The following is an 18,467-nucleotide window of genomic DNA, read 5'->3' as shown; positions in this document are numbered from 1 at the left end:
GAGTGTGCACATCACATGATGCACCTGAGCGTGAGATGGGGTCACACGCACCCACCACTGCGCATGCCCCCCACCCTTCCTCAATGTGTGTGACATTCGTTCATAACAAATGTAAATAAAAATAGCTTTAGATTAGCAGCTACACAATTACTACTAATAATCAGAATACTATTGTGTGGAATATAATAATATCAGGCCACCATTACTGGATATAACATGCAGTACATCACTTTAGCCTTAAAAACTAAAATTAGCAGCTGGAATATTATGAATAATGGTCATAATAAATATATACAAATATCAATATTAGAACACCGTTAGATTTGTTCAAAATGTGTGACATCACTTTAATAATTCCCTTTTATGTTGCAGAAAGACTTTTTACTGGAAAGGTCATGAAAGAAATAAATCTATATCGTGATGGCCCAATACTTTTGAAACTAATGCTTCCTCTGAAACAAAATAGCACACGTCATGTCCGCCATTCTTGGCCAAAAATGTTCACTTTTTATTACTGAAATAAACACACACTGCATATTATAAATGTATGACTTTTTTTTACTCTTTTTGTTTTTTATTACAAAGTTTAAAATCAAAAAAGCTTCCAAATGGTGAGATTTGCCAAACTAATAATAATAATAATAATAAAAAACACGTGTTTGCCACAAATCCATGATTATTTTTGTCAACATGTGATCATTATAAATCCTGAGAGCAGACAAGGTCAACACGTCCTGATTGAAGGTCAAAGAATTAACATAAATATCTTCTCAAGCTGTCCGTCCAATAAACATACAAAAATAATCCTACCTTCGCTTTATTTGTGTCTTTGTGTTTTTCAGTCTCTCTCGCAGCACTTTAACTCACCACCCGGCCGGGGAAGTTCTCCAGAGGGTGTAAAACGGCTCCTGGGTGCTGCTGAGGCCCCAGCGAGGTGGGCAGCACCGGCACGACGACCGGGGAAGTCCTGGAGGGGCTCGGCGAGCCTCCCCCGATGATGCTCTCTATGGAGAAGGGGGACCTCTGGACCGGGGAGCTGGACTTGTTCACACCCTGCAGACCCGAGCCGAGCTGGGGGCAGAACCTGGTCCTGGCTCTGTCCGTGGAGGTGCCGGTGGGCATGATGGAGGGTGCGGGGATGATGGTCCCGGTGTGTCTGGAGTGCTGCTGCTGCTGTTGTTGTTGCTGCTGGAAGGCCAACAGTGCCGAGTGCGTGTGGTAGGACTGCAGCTGGAGGCCGTACCCTCCACAGCCGTAGCCTCCGTAGCCGTACGCGGCAGCAGCCGCCGCCGCAGCCGCCGCCGGGAGGAAGCCGCTATGCTCCCGCAGCAAGTCCTGCGTCTGCTGCCGCTTGAAGCGTTTCCTCCTCCGCAGAAAGCTGCCGTTGTCGAACATGTCCGCCGACTCCGGGTCCAGGGTCCAGTAGTTGCCCTTGCCGGGGTTCCCGGGCTCCCTGGGGATCTTGACGAAGCAGTCGTTGAGGGACAAGTTGTGCCGAATGGAGTTCTGCCAGGCCGGGAACTTCTCCCGGTAGTACGGGAAGCGGTTGCTGATGAAGTCGCAGATCTCGCTGAGGGTGAGTCTCTTCTTGGGGCTCTGCAGGATGGCCATGGTGATTAAGGCGATGTACGAGTAAGGCGGCTTCACCAGGGGGTTCTTGCCCGCTGACGGCTTGTAGGCGTCCCGCCCTGACGCGGAGCTGTCCAGGCACGGAGGAGGATGAGGTGGAGGTGGAGTGTGCGGAGGAGGAGAGCCGCCCTGCACAAGGATGCCGTCCGAGTAGGAGCGTCCGTGCTCGGCCTCCCCTCCCTCGCCCACCACGTCGATGTCGGTCTCTTCCGAGAGGATGGAGGCATCCGACATCTCTGAGCTCAGAGTCATGGCTCTCACGCCCGCCTGGGTCCACCGAGGCCGGATGAGGAAGAGCCGCCGTGACCCCCTCCCTCGACAAAACTCATGTGACGAGGAGGAGGAAGGAGAAGGTGAGTGACGGGGGACTCGAATGGGAGACGAGAGCCTGTCTGTCCCGCTATGTCCATATGCTTCCAGGTGGCTCGGCGTCCGGGGACTAGCCGGGCCGAGCAGGGAGACGCTGAACGCCGCAGTGGGGCCCGAGGTGAATCCGGGAGGGGGCGGACCATCCGGGCCTGTTTATACGGCCGGCTTGGTCACGTGACCCCGGGACGTCACACTAGCCAATGGGAAGACAGAGAAAGAATAACAAAGTGAGTTTTTTTAAATTTACATCTTATTATGTAAAATAAAATAAGTAGATGTTAGTCATGCAGGCCAAAAGGCTATTTATGTGAGATGTGTTTCAAATAAGGCGTCAGACAAAACATGTTTATTAATAGCATATTCAATAGTAACATATTAGTATAGAGATGATTGTGTCCCAAGTATCCCACGCAACAAAAATAATGAAAATAAAAACTATTAGCTGCAGGTAAATAACCTTTGCATGAATGTTGGTTTGTAAAGAGGATCCAATGTTGTGTCGTGGAGTGTTTGCGTGATGTGCTGCTTATCAACATGATCCGCCAGCCATTTGTAACGGAAAAGAGTCAGCTGTTAACTCCAATCAGTCACCGGTCACGCAGAGCATGCAAGACCCACATTTCACCGCCTGTGTCGTGCGTGGAAACATTTTTCTATGAATGACATTTTACTGCTTGTGTGTGTGTGAGTGTGCGTGTGTGTGCGGCCAATCACACGCTTCTTTTGCTCTAACCAAACAAACAAAAAAAAAACAACATTCTCCCTCCTTCTTCCCCTCAGGGTCTCCTATTAATATCCTATTAATAACATCAAAATGTGTTTTTTTTAAGGCTGTGAATTCAAGTAATGTAGTGTATGATTAGGAATAATATACAAATAAATGTCTTTGCGAATACAAACATATGTTATTATGGCAAAATGGCATCAGAAGGTTAGATGCAATATGCTAGTTTATTTCTGTTGTTATAAGAATAATAATTGTCTTTTTTCTCCCTTCATTTTGTCAGAGGGTATTGCTCTAATTGTTAGAAACACCCATTTAAAAACTATTTGATTAAGACATCACATTTTGTTGAGTTGACAAAATAACACAAATATTGTAGTATATTCGTAATGTTATTTATTTGGGGGCAGATCGTTTTCTCCGCATTTATGTGCAAAAACGAACATCATAAAAGCAGTCATATAGCGATTTATTGTGACACTTTGTGCTCGGATTTTAAAGGTGGAGTGTGTGTGTGTGTGTGTGTGTGTGAGAGAGAGTGTGTTTGCAGATGTTTTCTTTCTTCCAGCGCCACCTGGTGGCGATCATTTCCTCACTGCCACATTTTTATTTAAGGCCCCTACAGTATAAAAGTGCATGATGTCCCAACTTGCATGCAGGTAATCATGAAGTCAACTATAAATAGTACTATCATGATAGGGAATACACATGTGTCATTTACACATAGTTGGCTTATTCTGCGTTTGGACAAAAAGGCAAACAAATGAAACAAAAAAACATTTTACTTTTTAATTACGAGCAGTGTTTATGTAGGATTAGTAGGCCTATAAAAACAGTTAAGTGGATGAAGCTTCTGTTCTTATATTGTTTTAAATGTAGTATTCAAGTTGAATCATATATTTTAGTATTATACATGCATTCAAAGTCAGTGAGTAAATCCACTTTTAACCACAACACAATATACAATCCCAGCCTTGGTATCAAACCTGATACATATACATATACATATATGAAGACTTAATGAATAAAAATGCAATTCTCAAGCACATTTTAACACATTTGGTGTTGCAGCCAAAGGAACTGAATGTTGCCAGGGTCTGTGGGACATGTGATTTATAGTGTGTATCACATGCACACACACACACAGCATTTCTGTGCAGACTCTAAACTGAAGGAAATGCATGCAGTATGAGAGAAATTGTCTCTTAAACTGAGGACTTTCTTACATTGCATGTAAGAAATGTGCTCAGCTTTTGCAATAAAACCTGAAAGAAACCAGAGATGCATGATGTCATTCTGCTTATCAAGACAGATATGGTATACCGATCATTTTTTCATTTACACATGACATGACTATATTCTATATTATCGACTATAGTCGAGCACATCACTACTATCAGAAGAGCCACAGTATAGAGTGGGAAGAACCCCTTACTGTCACCCAACAAGGTGCACTGTATTCAGGCACACACTCCGAGCAGCTGGTGCTGGTCCATGGATGTCTCTGGCATACCTTTTGCACATTTCAAATGCTGCAACGCTGGTGTTTCAGGCGGCTCATACTTTTTTTGTATTGGATGTTTTTTCCCACCCCCTCATTGTGGAGCATTTGGAAATCTGAAATGTCTTCCCTGGAAAGTCATTTTTTGTTTAGCAGGTCAGGTCTGGGGATGACACTTCATAAGAGTTGGAGAGTTAGTTTATTTAATGATTGGTTATCGAAGCTATTTTTAATGTTGTCTGATCAGTATAAATTAGTTACATTTGTTATAAAATTAGTACACATAAATACTCATAATACTGTACAGCATTTGTGACCAGTGTTAAAACTAAAGAAAGTGTCATTTTAAAACTGTCTCCTTGTGCATATTTATTATTACGTCAAATGTTTCCACAAAACACAATAATTAAAAATTAACTTAATACAAACTATTATGGTGGACTGCATGCCCACCATGAAAATGAATGAATTAAAGTATTAACGGTGAATCTCGTTGCCTGCAAAGCTAAACGCAGGGCAAACATACCTCTTGAACACCCCTCTCTTTCCGCCAACATCATTTCCGTCTTCCTCTCCGGCCTCCATCTTGCTTCCCGCATGTGTCTGCTGTTAGTTTGCAGGTCAGTGTGGAGCCTTAAATACCCTTTTGGCCGCGTTGTTTGCGCCCGCTCGGACGGCAAGAGGTAACCCAGAAGTCGCCCCCCTGGCCTCCAGATTTGGCAAAGCCGCCGGAAGCTTCGGCCTTTCTTCGTGCTCACGTTTATGTCTCCGTGCTAATCATGCTGGGGAACGGGAGCCGACAAGTTGACGCTCCCGTAGCGAAACCAAACGTTCTTCCTCGTCGTCTTGCTGTCAGGACCCTTTAGATGGGCATTTAACCTCCCCGACAGCCATAGCTTAATTGTTCGTCATTTTCAAAACACAACAGCGTAAAAGTATTGGGCTATTTCCGTTGTAGCTGCTAGGTTAGCTTCCAAGCTAACAGCACTTTATTAACATGGTAGCTTATTAGAAACGGAAGTGATTGATTTTGTGATGTCGTATTGCAGCCATAGAGATGGAGGACATGTAGATACATAGAAAGATGACTTTAAGTCAGGCTTGGTGAAGGTATATGACAGATGATGACGTCACGTGGTATTTGATGGCCAATTATTATTTTTTTGGTGGTGATAAGCTTTAAGTAGACTCACTGGCCTCAACATTCGGTACACCTCCACTCCAATGTGATGCATTGACGTTGCAATTGGATTGAATTCCTTAAGATTGTACAAGTGTGCCTAAACTTGTAGTATATCACATGTATAACCTGACGTCCATTCTTTTTGTTTCTAGATGAAAGAAACAACTATGAATCAAGAAAAATTAGCTAAACTGCAGGCGCAAGTCCGCATTGGTGGAAAGGTAAGACAAAATGCAATATTAGTCTTAATTTTAATAGCGGACATCATGTCAAGTTGTTAGTCTAGGTTTGGCCTCAATAAGTCGAACTTTAGAAGATCCTCAAGGGGATAAACCAATGTTTCCAAGACACTAACGGGGTGTATATTGGCAGGGTATTTGTGCATCCAAACATGCAGTAGTACCTTGGTCATTTTCCCATAGAAAATAACATTAATCTGTTCAAGAGACCCAAAAGTGTTGACACAAAACACATTTTATAGACTATGATGAAAGTTGTCCATGCAGAAAAAAAACACAACATTTAACATCACCTAGTTTTGTTGGGGGAATAACACCCACAAAACCATCAGTTAACAAAATAAACAAGTATTTTGCAGATCAACACATTCACTGCCAGCCATTCATTCATTCATTTATTTTCTACTGCGTATCCTCACGAGGGTCGTGGGGGTGCTGGAGCCTATCCCAGCTGTCTTCTGGCTGCCAGCCAATCACAGGGCACATACTACATAATCATCGAAACTATGTAAAGAAACTTTACACTCTCCTCTTTCATCAGAAATAAATAGTTTCTAGGCTTTTTGGGTATATAAATGGGCAGAATAATTTAGGGTGGTTTCAGTGAAGAAGAAGCAAATTCAAGCAGAAAGGTGACTGACATCCATATTTTTTTTAGTGACACCTCAAACATCTCGAACCCTTTATATATCTGTTGATTGCCCTAAAATGGCGACCACAGCCCGCAATGTGAGATCATGTGCAAGTATCATAAGATGTTCTTGGGGGCATGATCCAAGATTCTAAGATGGCCGTGTAAACAAAGCAGACTTTATTTAGAATACTTAAAAAAAACACATGGGGATTTTAACCCCAAATTTTGGATGTTGCGCTAACCAGGGCGGATGTTAACTGAGGTACCACTGTATTTCTTTGTAGTTTGAGATGAGAAAAACTACCATTTGCACACAATATCTGGGTCGTATAAAAACTCACTAGAAGGCTGTCATGTGCTTGCCGCAGCTACAGGTGGCGCTACAAGGCGACAGTCTACTGCTGTTTGAACAGAGGACTCCAAATTTTAAAAGAAGTCATGAAGAGTTTGTGTGGTGTTGTGTTGCAGGGTAGCGCCCGGCGAAAGAAGAAGGTGGTCCACAGGACAGCGACGGCGGACGACAAGAAGCTGCAGTTCTCTTTGAAGAAACTGGGCGTGAACAACATCTCCGGCATTGAGGAGGTACGTCCTTGCATGGTCGGTGCTGATGTCATCATGTAACGGCCCACGCTGTCGTGTATGTGTGCAGGTGAACATGTTCACCAACCAAGGCACAGTGGTCCACTTCAACAACCCCAAAGTTCAGGCATCGCTGGCTGCCAACACCTTCACCATCACAGGACACGCGGAGACAAAGCAGCTCACTGAGATGCTGCCTGGAATCCTCAACCAGCTGGGAGCAGACAGCCTGACCAGCCTGAGGAGGCTGGCTGAGGCCTTGCCCAAACAAGGTCAGTCTGGCACTTGTACATTATTTTGGACCACAAAAGTGCATTAGAAGTGGCTTGAAAAACACAAAAAACGACATACTAACCCCTTACGTTTTTTTCAAAAATCGACACCCTCAAACTTTGGCATTTTCTGCCATTTTTGGGATCTTCTGGGCCCCCTGTTGAGTGTGTGTGAGGTTTCCCCTGTTTTTTTGACCAGAAAAGTGCATTTTCAGCAAGTTGAAAAAATTGAAAAAAACGACATAGGGATCTTCTGGGCCCCCTGTTGAGTGTGTGTGAGGTTTCCTTTATTTTCACCAGAAAAGTGCATTTTCAGCAAGTTGAAAAAATTGAAAAAAACGACATACTAACCCCTTGTGTTTTTTTCAAAAATCACAAAATTTAAAACTGGCATTTTATTCCCTTTTTGGATGCTTTTGGGGCCCCTGTTGAGTGTGTGTGAGTTTTCCTTTATTTTCACCAGAAAAGTGCTTTTTGAGCAAGTTGAAAAAAACGACATACTAACCCCTTACGTTTTTTTCAAAAATCGACACCCTCAAACTTTGGCATTTTATGCCATTTTTGGGTGCTTCTGGGGCCCCTGTTGAGTGTGTGTGAGGTTTCCTTTGTTATTTTCACCAGAAAAGTGCTTTTTGAGCAAGTTGAAAAAATTGAAAAAGACGACATACTAACCCCTTACGTTTTTTTCAAAAATCACCAAATTCAAACTCTGGCATTTTATGCATTTTTGGGTGCTTCTGGGCCCCCTGTTGAGTGTGTGTGAGGTTTCCCCTGTTTTTTTGACCAGAAAAGTGCATTTTCAGCAAGTTGAAAAAATTGAAAAAAACGACATACTAACCCCTTACGTTTTTTTCAAAAATCACAAAATTTAAAACTGGCATTTTATTCCCTTTTTGGATGCTTCTGGGGCCCCTGTTGAGTGTGTGTGAGGTTTCCTTTGTTATTTTCACCAGAAAAGTGCATTTTCAGCAAGTTGAAAAAAAAAATGACATACTAACCCCTTACGTTTTTTTCAAAAATCACAAAATTTAAAACTGGCATTTTATTGCCTTTTTGGATGCTTCTGGGGCCCCTGTTGAGTGTGTGTGAGGTTTCCTTTGTTATTTTCACCAGAAAAGTGCATTTTCAGCAAGTTGAAAAAATAAAAAAAAAACGACATACTAACCCCTTACGTTTTTTTCAAAAATCACCAAATTTAAAACTGGCATTTTATTCCCTTTTTGGATGCTTCTGGGGCCCCTGTTGAGTGTGTGTGTGGTATCCTTTGTTATTTTCACTAGAAAAGTGCTTTTTGAGCAAGTTGAAAAAATTGAAAAAAACGACATACCATACATATGTTTTTTTCAAAAATCGACACCCTCAAACTTTGGCATTTTATGCGATTTTTGGGATCTTCTGGGCCCCCTGTTGAGTGTGTGTGAGGTTTCCTTTGTTATTTTCACCAGAAAAGTGCTTTTTGAGCAAGTTGAAAAAATTGAAAAAAATAACCCCTTACGTTTTTTTAAAAAATCGACACCCTCAAACTTTGGCATTTTATGCCATTTTTGGGTGCTTCTGGGGCCCCTGTTGAGTGTGTGTGAGGTTTCCTTTGTTATTTTCACCAGAAAAGTGCATTTTCAGCAAGTTGAAAAAAATGTCATACTAGCCCCTTATGTTTTTGGTCAAAAATCACTGCCCTCAAACGCCGCAAATATAATACATGTACATATGTGTATTATATTTTTGTATGTTTATTTTTTTTGTCATTCTTATACTTCAGAATTCTTAGTGTAAGAAATATGTGCAGTTTGCTCAAAGCTCCTAATAGACATGATTTGTCATCAATTATGGGAGTAATGTTGGAACGGTGATGAAGCGAGGGACAACTAATGGATTCAAACTCTAAAAATGTGTTTTTTTTTCAGCCACAGATGGAAAAGCGCCAATTGCTGCAGTCGAAGAAGAAGACGACGAAGTTCCAGGTGAGATCTTCTGTTTCTCTTCAAAGAACCGCAGCATCGACCAGCATACCTCCACCAAGCGTGCCTGTCGCCACATTGAGTGGAGCAGTTCCACAGGAAGTCAGTGACACCTCTTCTATGTTGTCTTTCAGATCTGGTGGAGAACTTTGACGAGGCGTCCAAGGATGAGGCCAACTAACAAGACCAAGCCTGGAACTCTCTAGAGCTTCGCAGCTTGAGGCGGCCGTGTGGGATCTGTTCAACCTTCCAGAAGACGACACGTCTAGTTAGGATCCTTTTTTGCCTCTTTCTTTAGCGGACTCTCCCAATGCTCATCGTGGTCCAGCCCCAGCTGAACAATTGTCAAATGTTTTAATGGCTCCACTTGACTCAACCCTCACGCTTCTGTGGCCTCATCAATACCAGCGTGTCTGGAATTAAAGTGTAGCTACTGTCAAACAACCCTTTGTTCTCCTCACCTTTTTTGTCCTTCAGCCAAGACACAAGACGGCTTGAAACATTTCCATTTTAATGTTTGCCTGGAAAAACATTCAACACGTGACCCATTTACTTAACTACAGAGAGTACGATGCGTCTTTTTGTCAGAATGTATCACTAATAGTTTCAAGTCAACATCAGCTTCATAGATGCTAGTTAGCGCATGGGACACTAAACACAACATATATAGAAAAACACTAGTTGTCATTTAACTTACTCAAATAAATTAAAAAGTACTCAAAGTGCTCCTTCAATCAAACATAAGCAAGTCTTACTTTGAAAAGTAATAACATTAATAAATAAATAATATCCTACTTGAAAGTAAATGTGTCCAAACCACAATAATAAAAGTGTGCATGCAGAGTGTGGACAAACCACTCTTGGGTGGGGTGGGGGGGGGGCATCACTCTCTGATGGCCATTAGTAACCTCAGCAGGTGTCCCTCCATCACCTGTTGAACTAAACACACAGCAGCCATCAAAATATATCACCTGCACCTTGGAAGAAAGCTCTTGTATTGTGTTGGACTCAAACATTGGACTTTACGTACCGTTGCGGTGGCCCATGGCCACGGCCATGTCCATGGGGTTGAAGCCCGAGTCGGACTCCACGGTGGGATCAGCGCCACTCTCTGGAGAAAGAAAAGTTTTTTACCATGAATTTGGAATGCAAGTATAAAAGTATGAAGGTGGGACGGGTTGCGTTTGTACCCACCGAGCAGCAGCTCCACACAGCGCACGTGGTTCCCGTGGACTGCGTACAGCAAGGGGGCGCCACCGTTCTGAAAGCGGCAACATTTCCATCAGGTCACACGGTCCCACGGTTAACCGCGTGCAGAGCGTGAAACTCACCCAGTCGTACTCGTTGACGTCCACGCCGCAGTCGATGAGCATCTTGACGATGTCCGTGTATCCTTTACTGCACGCCAGGGACAAAGCGCTCTCCCTGCCTTTGGCCAGGAAGTTGGGGTCTGCTCCCTGCAGCGGAGGACGGAGTGTACAAGTTTTCAAATGTACGCAAACATGACCCACTTTATGCTAAAACATGTTGGTTCCTTACATTCTGGAGGAGAAACTCCACGACAGCAATTTGTCCGTGTGCAGCCGCCCACATCAGAGGAGTGAAACCTTCCTCGTCCTGCAGGTTGATCACCGTTTCTGGATGAAACATCAGGAGATATCATCACCATAGTGAACACATACACACTACCCAGTACAAGTAGGATGCACCAGTCCCTCTTTAAATTCAGATGCCAATGAAGTCATCCCTCCTTTATGGTGCTCAATTGGTTCTGCTCCTCACCACAATAAGAGCATGTCCACAAAATAGCATTCAATATTAATTAATGGAATATTTTCATAGTTGACATGGCAGAAAAAAGCTGTTTACTATCTTCTAAAAATTATTTTTAGCATTAGAGCCCTCAAGATATGAAATAATGCTTATATAGTCACATTTCCACTTACATAAGACATTACACAAAAATCATGTTATGTCGGTTTTTTTCAACTTGCTTCTAATGCACTTTTCTGGTCAAAGAAACATGGGAAACCTCACACACACTCAACAGGGGCCTGACAAGCATCCAAAAATGGCATAAAATACCAGAGTTTGAAGTTCATTATTTTTGACAAAAAACGTAAGGGTAGTATGTTGTTTTTTCGTTTTTTTTTTTTAACTTGCTAAAGCACTTTTATGCTTAAAAAAACGTGGGAAACCTCACACACACTCAATTATGGGGCCCCAGAAACACCCAAAAATGCTACAAAATGCCAGAGTTTGAGGGGGGTGATTTTTGACAAAAAAACGTAAGGGCACACGTTTAGGACATTAGGCACCCCTGACCAAAACCCACCCTAACATAGTTGTTCAATTCTGAAATAAATCCTAGAGATCGAGTAGTGGCGCACACGTTGTACTAAAAGGAACGTGTGAAGATGTTCCTACCTTGTTCGATCCTGCTGGCCAGGAAGACCATTTCACCTTGAGCTGCCAGCTGATGGATGGATAGAGCTATAGGATACAGATACATGAGTTATCATGAGTTATCGGTGAGAGATATGAATGTGAAAGCTCCGGAGAGATGACCTACAATGAACCAGGAGAGGCGTGGAGGACACCTCGTTGCCGCGGTGCTTGTTGGTGAGGGTGGTGGACTGCTTGATGGGGGAGAAGTGTTTGGTGGTGGATGGAGTGTAAACATGGCGCACTTGGATCCCCGGTGAGGGTGAAGTCTGGATGTTGCACTCAGCTGAAAGACAAAACATCATTACACAAAGGAAGAACACACTTAGTAAGTGGATTCTGGTTTTTACCTTTGAAGAGAACCGACGCTACCTCCAGGTCCGAGTTTACCTGGTCCTGGATGTTCTTGCTGTCCTCCTCGTTGAGCGACTTCACGAACCGGGAGCAGACGTTCATGTCAAAGCGGTTGGGCAGGATGAACTTAATCCCCATGGCAACGTTGGGGTTGCCGGCCTCTTCCGGGTGAACGGGCCCCGACTGCTCCGTCTTGATTGTGCCCAAGTGTGGCAAGACACACAGGCCCTCCATGTCCTCGGGGCCAAGGGGGCAGCCCTCCGAAACCGACCCGGACACACTGTCCATCTTCGGGTCCGTGAGTTGTTCCACCGTGTACCGGTGTCACTATGAAAACCACTCGCCACCGCTAACAACCAACCTAGCTTAATACGTTAGCTCGACGCCAACATAGCCGGCGTCGCTATGGTCTTATTTACTACAAAGTGTCGCAATGTCCAGTTAACGGAACAAACTAATATATGACCCGCAGCGCATAGAATAAAACACTGCAGAGGCACTCACTTACTAGTATTTTCAATTGTTTCCCAAACGGCAGACGTTTCTGTTTCTCGCCGACGCCATCTTGATTGTTTGACTTTTCGTTGGTCAAAAGACATCTAGCTAGCAGTCGTAGCGCCACCTGCTGGAGCAGTTCCCCTCCACTCCAAAAATACAATGGTATTCTTAAAGATCACTTAGAATATATATATATATATATATATATATATATGCAACAATATAAATTAGATGAAATATAACTGAGATTATCACGGTTTGTTGAACATTGTCCTACTTTCTGAATGTTTGGCAAAAAAGCGCATTGTTACCTTTGACCTGTGACGCCATGATCCGGGTCCCAAAATGCATGGCTTCCGGTGTTGGCAGTGTTGACTTTTGGGGAAGGAAATAACTTTCCCGGCTTGAATTGCGTTTTATCTCGACATGAAGCTGCACGTCTTCCTGGTGACGGTCCTCCTGTGCTCCGGCACCACGGAGGCCATCGAGCCCATCAGTACCAGCATCGCGGTGGGCATGGCAGCAGCTCTAACGGGCTTCTTAGCGAGCTACCAGAACATTTTCTACTACTTCAACGAATGTTGTCGCCCGGAGTGGATATTTTTCAATAGAACAGGTAACACTTACGCTTGTTTTTTCTGATTGAATTAGCCCCCGAGATCCACAGACTCTACCAACATGTTTTTTAATGTTAGCAATTATTATTATTATTCCACGAGTTATTAAAGCTTGCAATTGATAGTTTGTGCGTAATGTGTAACTCCAAATTGTAGACAATCCTATAGTTTACAAACAATTTACACCACAACAGCAACTATACAACGCGTGGTGGTTTTGTTTGTCGCGCGTTGATGACGTACACGGAAGTGCTCTTGGTGCCAATGGACAGTAGTCTCTGCACTGCTCGTCGGCGCGGTTTGATTTTTGACAAGATGCTTATTTCCCCAACCAATTGACTGCTTTTACCCTGAACTGTAGCGTTTTCGACGATGAAAAGTGCACACGTGGGTCTGTGGCTACATGTTTTATCAACCGCCGCTGTGCTTGTTAGCGCATTTGATCCGTTCACGACGACAGTGGTGGTAGGTGTGGGCGCCGCTCTGAGTAGAAGCATTTACAATTACTTACACGAAAACTGCGATCCCAGATGGATCGTCTTCAACGCCACTGGTGAGTTTGTGTTTGCTTGGAAAATACATTCACTGTTATCGTCGTGCTAGGGTACACAATTGTATCCCCACCCAAGAGGTGCAGGATTTGGCAAATAGTTTCACGGATTAGATGACGTCATGTTAGTCGTTGTGTATTAAATATAAATATGGGTCAGGACTTGACACTTTTTTCCAGTTAGAACTACAGGATATTTGAGTAAAAACGCAGTTTTGTTGCAAAACCTTTTCCAAGATTGTTTCTAATAAAAAGTTGTATTCGTAGTATTGGATCTTTTCCCCCTCAAATATTCCAACTCATGATTGTATTCTTGTAAAAATTGTCTCTCAGCAAAATTACAATAATTCTTAGGGAATTTTAAAGCATTATCCCCCATTATTTAATACATTTTTACCTTGGCAAAATGCTGATTTCTGTCATACTTGTCCAGATTGTTACCTGAAAAGTAACACGAGGAATGTCTTGCAGGTCTGGAGGCCAGCCTGCAAACCAAACTGTTTGGGCAGCACATCGCGTCGCACATCATCCTGAAGGCAGTGAGTGGCTTCGTGAGCAACGACAACCCCAAGAAGCCGCTGGTGCTCTCCCTGCACGGCTGGACCGGCACGGGCAAGAACTATGTCAGCTCGCTCATCGCAGAGAGCATCTACAAGGAGGGAATGGACAGCAAGTTTGTGCACGTCTTCACGTCTGAGCTGCACTTTCCTCACACCTCTCAGATGGACACCTACAAGGTGAGACGCGGCACGCTTCCTAGCGCTTGCGATGGTTCTCATGCTGCGCATCTCCCGTCAGACTCAGCTGCAGCAGTGGATCAAAGGCAACGTCAGCAGCTGCGCTCAGTCCATGTTCATCTTTGACGAGATGGATAAGATGCACCCAGGGCTGATCGACAGCATCAAGCCGTACCTGGACTACTACGACAAGGTGGACGGCGTCTCCTACCGCAGAGCCATCTTCATCTTTCTCAGGTGAGGCCGTTTTGCACGTTAAGGAAGCATTGTCCATGCCAGGGCTGTCCTACTTCTTTCCTTTAATATTTCTACTTTATGCTAATAAAATGACATTTCTTCCCCTCCTGACACTCATAAAATGGGAATTACTCTTACAGATGAATAAAGTATCCATGGATCGATAATTACGGCTTTCTCTCTGGAGAACTTTTAATTTCATATTTGGATTTTATTCTTGTAAAATGACTGCAAATGTTTCCATTTACTAAAGACTTTAGCTTCACAAATTTTGTATAATGATGTCCAAAGTGATGCTACAATCTGTACTGCCAGAAGCAATCACGTTTGTTTGTCACCATAGCAACGCTGGAGGCGAGAACATCATACAGACCACTTTGGATTTCTGGAACGCGGGTCGGAATCGAGAGGAGATGGAGCTGAAGGACCTGGAGACATCGCTCTCTCTGTCTGTGTTCAACAACAAAAGAAGTGAGTTCATAGATCCAGGCTTAGAAGCAGAAGACGACAAAATGAATCATCATTTGGAGTCACAATTCCAAACCTGTCCCTCAGGCGGTCTGTGGCACACGAGCCTCATCGACAAAAACCTGGTGGACTTCTTCGTACCCTTCCTGCCGCTGGAGTACAGACACGTGCTGCAGTGCGCCGAGGCCGCCATGGAGGCGAGAGGCCTCAAGCCCGACCACGCCGTGGCAGACAAGGTGGCAAGGGATTTGGTCTACTTCCCCAAATCTGAGCGCGTCTTCTCTGTAAAGGGCTGCAAGACCATCGACAGCAAACTGGACTTCTACACATAGCGGGCGCCACGTTTGCATCGCTCGTCAAACGACTGCCAAAGTCAAGTGGGAACTGTCTGAACTCAGGACGATGTCAGCAGTGTCACCAACACTGAATGAAGGACACAGATGTCCTCCAAGAACATTGAGCCTTTTTTCTAGTTTTAAAGAGAGTCTTTTAAAAGGTTTAATTTTTGTTCCTTTTCAGATACACGTAGCTTCATTCTTTTATTTCTGCTTATTTGTATGTCCACTGTCTATCTGCAGCAACTAATCAGTGATGGTTGACGTAGTCGGAGCACTTCACAAAGTCCGGATACTGCCAATGAGTTCATTTAACAGGAGATGAAAACTTTACTACTTTCCAAAACCTCTATTGTCACATCATCATCATCATCATCATCTTGCAGCCCTCCAAACTGTAGAAGCACATCATCACATCTTTCACCTGCTCCAGAAGATGAACTGGCGAGCATGGTGAAAATAAAAACATGAGCTTTTCTTCTTTTAACAAGGTACTCACGTGTTTACTTCAACATCAACTTTATTCACATCACAAGGCTTCCTCTCTGTGTCCATCGTTGCCACAAGTTCTCATGTCTCGCTTCATCGGGCAGTATTTTCTTCCTTTTGGTTTTTTATTAAAAATAGATTTTTCAAAGAGTCTTAAACAAGCAGGACTGCGTTAATGCAGCCGTCGTTCTCGGGGTTATTCGTCACCTGAGCGTATTTACCTGAGAGAGTCAAGAAAGAGGTTTGAAGTCAGTTTGGTTCATGTGGCTTCATCGCTGACTTTACAGGAAAAACACAAAAGTAGCATGGTAGTGCTGTGTGGTGGTGGGAATTGACTGTACTGTACTAAAAAAACGCTTACCCCACACCACTTTTCCTCCTTGCGTGACCAAGCCCAGCTCGCTGACGTTGACCTCGATGACTGTCCCCTTGGTGATGACTCCCAGCGAGGTGTAGAGGGGGGAGGAGGGGTTCTTTTTCACTCCCAGGATGGGCAGGCAGAAGGTGGCCTTCAGCTCGGGGTGTGTGACATGAGCCTTCTTGAAGCGCAGGCCCTGATGTCGCACATTGAGGACAAACGTGATGCATTGCGGAGGAGAGGCCTTTACAGCTTCTCTACACATTCACTATATTTTTCCTCATTTGGTTTAATTTTATTTCTCCACTGTGCCACAGGCTGCAAATGGTCCCTCTGCCGTACTCTGGACATGCCTCCTTTTTGTAGCTCTTCATCAGGTCCATGACTAACTAGCTTATTTGTTCCTTTGTCACTAAAGAACGACTAATTAAGACTAACTTAAGAGAGAAGGAGAATGTTATGTTTGATTGGTGGAAGAGGGCTATACGCCGTCTGAACGAGTCGTATACACATATGAAATAATGTACTACAAGCTGACCAATTACAGCTTTTACAGTCTGCATGTATTTCTTTCGGATGTGCAGCAGGAGAAAAGCGAGTTGAGATAGAGTCCACCAGTGCCTTGCCAAAGGAGCATAATTAAGGTTTCCCAGACAGAACTCAAAAGTGAAACCAGTGAAAAGCAACAAAAATGTTTACCCGGAGAGCAGCAAAGGGTAATAAAAAAAAATGCATGCATGGTACAAAATGTTGGCAGGTGTGCTCACCATGGGTCGGATAAAGCGCTCATATTTGGGAGGTTTCCGGGTGAAGCCGTCACCCACAAAGCAGACTTTGGTCACCATTCTCTTCCACGCTTTCTTCTGTCTCTTTCCTGTGCGGATGACTTTGAGCACTTCAGTCTCTCCTTGTGCTCGCACCTTTGGCAGCGGCACTTCCCATTTGCCCTGGACACAGGACACATTAGAGGTCAAAACAAGACACAAAAGATGGCTGAGGGGACGGACTTGAAGCTCGAACTCACCGCCTTCTCTTTCCTCTTCTGCTTGATCATGTTGGAGAGGACTTTGGCTCTGGACTGACCCTCTCGGTCCAGCAGGTAGGCCGGCACGGCTCCCTGTGGTGTCTTGTCGTCGTTCTTCTGCTTGGTCTTCCTTTGCTCGTGCATTTTGATGCTGCGCAGTTGCACACCGTGAGCAATGGCACGGCCAAAACAACAACCTCGTTCATCCGTATCCATACTTACGTCTTCTTCATCTGGATCTTCTCAGCGTGCCTCTGCTTGTGGTACAGTTTGGCCTTGAGGCCGATCATCTTCCTGGCTTTGTACGAGCGCTCGTGGGCTTCGCGGCCCTCCTTCTTCCTCTTCTTCTCGTGGTGGTCCAGGCGGTAGCCATGCCGCTTGCGGTGCAGCTCAATGTGCTCGTTCTGAGGCTGTGGAAGAATCACATCAACAATTTGAATTAACAAATGAATTAAAAATTTATGTTTTGGGCAAAAAAAATTTAATTTCGAAGTCGTTGTAGTGCTTAACCACTTCACAAAAGCACTTCAATAGTAACATATACTCCAAAACCCTATTCAAAGAACAATGTTCTAAACTGGCACGCAATTTCTTGCCAGGGCTGGTTTGTTAATAGCGTTAGCACAACTCAACACCATTAATTTTAAGCGAATATATATATATATATATTTTTTTTTTTCTTTCAGTCATAAAGCCTCCCACAACAGACAACATTTTCGTTTACTTTTACAAACTCCAAAATACCAAAATAGATACATATTCTCCACCAACACAGACTGTCAACAACTCTAGCCAACTTGATCCGCCACATGGAGACTAGCTAGCGTTAGCATGACGTGCTACGTGCTAAACTGTCTCCTAACATCTTAAAAAAACATATCCGGTGGCCGACTACCTACCATTCTGTGTTGCAAGTGTTAGACGTTTCGATGAAGGAATTGCTGGTGAAAAATTAAGCGCAGACGTCGGGACGTTGATGTTTTCTTCTTAAGGCTTGGGTTGTTTAGGTGGCGTTAACCCGAAGCCAAGCGATAGAGGAACTACGTCAACGTCACTTCCGGTATTGTGCGTCTATTTAACTCGACCATTGCAAATATGTCTGAGTAAAATAATGTTTTTAAGTATATGTACACAATGATAATTGTACTTGGTCCCATAATATATGTAAAAATGATGATGGTGAATTAAACACATAAATGATTTGAGTGATTCGCTTTATTGTCGGAACTACAATTCCCGTACATGTTTCTATTGGGATGTATTTTGG

The 18,467-nt window shown here is 43.8% G+C and overlaps 5 protein-coding genes across 7 annotated transcripts; 2 read left to right on the top strand and 3 right to left on the bottom strand.

The window, feature by feature from the left end:
- Positions 1 to 492: 492 nt before the first annotated feature.
- On the bottom strand, positions 493 to 5,107 carry foxd1 (forkhead box D1). Its single transcript, XM_058063330.1, has 2 exons — positions 4,750 to 5,107; positions 493 to 2,191 (listed from the first exon to the last, which is right to left on the bottom strand). Exon 2 carries the CDS (start codon positions 1,879 to 1,881, stop codon positions 859 to 861), a length of 1,023 nt encoding a protein of 340 aa, XP_057919313.1. The 5' UTR covers positions 1,882 to 2,191; positions 4,750 to 5,107; the 3' UTR covers positions 493 to 858.
- On the top strand, positions 4,745 to 9,533 carry btf3 (basic transcription factor 3). 2 transcript variants are annotated; one of them, XM_058063393.1, is made up of 6 exons: positions 4,745 to 4,843; positions 5,559 to 5,627; positions 6,748 to 6,861; positions 6,929 to 7,130; positions 9,035 to 9,091; positions 9,223 to 9,533. In XM_058063393.1, exons 2-6 carry the CDS (start codon positions 5,559 to 5,561, stop codon positions 9,267 to 9,269), a joined length of 489 nt encoding a protein of 162 aa, XP_057919376.1. In that variant the 5' UTR covers positions 4,745 to 4,843; the 3' UTR covers positions 9,270 to 9,533. The 2 variants fall into 2 exon arrangements, with proteins under 2 accessions (XP_057919376.1, XP_057919383.1); XM_058063400.1 differs by having other exon boundaries at positions 4,815 to 4,906.
- A 49-nt stretch (positions 9,534 to 9,582) lies between these two features.
- Positions 9,583 to 13,233, bottom strand: ankra2 (ankyrin repeat, family A (RFXANK-like), 2). The gene is made up of 8 exons (XM_058063369.1): positions 11,884 to 13,233; positions 11,661 to 11,819; positions 11,516 to 11,581; positions 10,628 to 10,725; positions 10,420 to 10,545; positions 10,283 to 10,349; positions 10,119 to 10,199; positions 9,583 to 10,027 (listed from the first exon to the last, which is right to left on the bottom strand). Exons 1-8 carry the CDS (start codon positions 12,173 to 12,175, stop codon positions 9,972 to 9,974), a joined length of 945 nt encoding a protein of 314 aa, XP_057919352.1. The 5' UTR covers positions 12,176 to 13,233; the 3' UTR covers positions 9,583 to 9,971.
- On the top strand, positions 12,679 to 16,020 carry tor1 (torsin family 1). Of its 2 annotated transcripts, none has more exons than XM_058063346.1 (5): positions 12,679 to 13,001; positions 14,024 to 14,289; positions 14,351 to 14,526; positions 14,870 to 14,997; positions 15,082 to 16,013. In XM_058063346.1, exons 1-5 carry the CDS (start codon positions 12,812 to 12,814, stop codon positions 15,324 to 15,326), a joined length of 1,005 nt encoding a protein of 334 aa, XP_057919329.1. In that variant the 5' UTR covers positions 12,679 to 12,811; the 3' UTR covers positions 15,327 to 16,013. The 2 variants fall into 2 exon arrangements, with proteins under 2 accessions (XP_057919329.1, XP_057919340.1); XM_058063357.1 differs by lacking the exon at positions 12,679 to 13,001 and adding an exon at positions 13,077 to 13,555 and having other exon boundaries at positions 15,082 to 16,020.
- nsa2 (NSA2 ribosome biogenesis homolog (S. cerevisiae)) lies at positions 15,832 to 18,264 on the bottom strand. Its single transcript, XM_058063380.1, has 6 exons — positions 18,100 to 18,264; positions 17,423 to 17,610; positions 17,201 to 17,351; positions 16,944 to 17,123; positions 16,180 to 16,372; positions 15,832 to 16,039 (listed from the first exon to the last, which is right to left on the bottom strand). The coding sequence occupies exons 1-6, from the start codon at positions 18,100 to 18,102 to the stop codon at positions 15,972 to 15,974; spliced, it is 783 nt and encodes a 260-aa protein (XP_057919363.1). The 5' UTR covers positions 18,103 to 18,264; the 3' UTR covers positions 15,832 to 15,971.
- Between the last annotated feature and the right edge of the window lie 203 nt (positions 18,265 to 18,467).

This window comes from Doryrhamphus excisus, chromosome 2 (genome assembly GCF_030265055.1).
Source record: "Doryrhamphus excisus isolate RoL2022-K1 chromosome 2, RoL_Dexc_1.0, whole genome shotgun sequence".
NCBI lineage: Eukaryota > Metazoa > Chordata > Actinopteri > Syngnathiformes > Syngnathidae > Doryrhamphus > Doryrhamphus excisus.
Note: the sequence above shows the minus strand (reverse complement) of the source record. Positions and strands in the feature narration are given on the sequence as shown.

Bases quoted from the DNA above. Each gene is read 5' to 3' on its own strand.
- tor1 (XM_058063346.1), top strand. From the start codon at position 12,812: ATGAAGCTGCACGTCTTCCTGGTGACGGTCCTCCTGTGCTCCGGCACC. The intron at 13,002-14,023 runs GTAACACTTACG...AATGTCTTGCAG, and splicing joins GATATTTTTCAATAGAACAG to GTCTGGAGGCCAGCCTGCAA. The intron at 14,290-14,350 runs GTGAGACGCGGC...ATCTCCCGTCAG, and splicing joins CTCAGATGGACACCTACAAG to ACTCAGCTGCAGCAGTGGAT.
- foxd1 (XM_058063330.1), bottom strand. From the start codon at position 1,881: ATGACTCTGAGCTCAGAGATGTCGGATGCCTCCATCCTCTCGGAAGAG.
- nsa2 (XM_058063380.1), bottom strand. The intron at 17,124-17,200 runs GTGAGTTCGAGC...TCCTGTGTCCAG, and splicing joins AGAAGAGGAAAGAGAAGGCG to GGCAAATGGGAAGTGCCGCT. The intron at 16,040-16,179 runs GTAAGCGTTTTT...TGACTCTCTCAG, and splicing joins AGGAGGAAAAGTGGTGTGGG to GTAAATACGCTCAGGTGACG.
- ankra2 (XM_058063369.1), bottom strand. From the start codon at position 12,175: ATGGACAGTGTGTCCGGGTCGGTTTCGGAGGGCTGCCCCCTTGGCCCC. The intron at 10,350-10,419 runs GTGAGTTTCACG...TGCCGCTTTCAG, and splicing joins ACGTCAACGAGTACGACTGG to AACGGTGGCGCCCCCTTGCT. The intron at 10,200-10,282 runs GTGGGTACAAAC...TTCTTTCTCCAG, and splicing joins CTGTGTGGAGCTGCTGCTCG to AGAGTGGCGCTGATCCCACC.
- btf3 (XM_058063393.1), top strand. From the start codon at position 5,559: ATGAAAGAAACAACTATGAATCAAGAAAAATTAGCTAAACTGCAGGCG. The intron at 5,628-6,747 runs GTAAGACAAAAT...GTTGTGTTGCAG, and splicing joins AAGTCCGCATTGGTGGAAAG to GGTAGCGCCCGGCGAAAGAA. The intron at 6,862-6,928 runs GTACGTCCTTGC...GTATGTGTGCAG, and splicing joins ACATCTCCGGCATTGAGGAG to GTGAACATGTTCACCAACCA.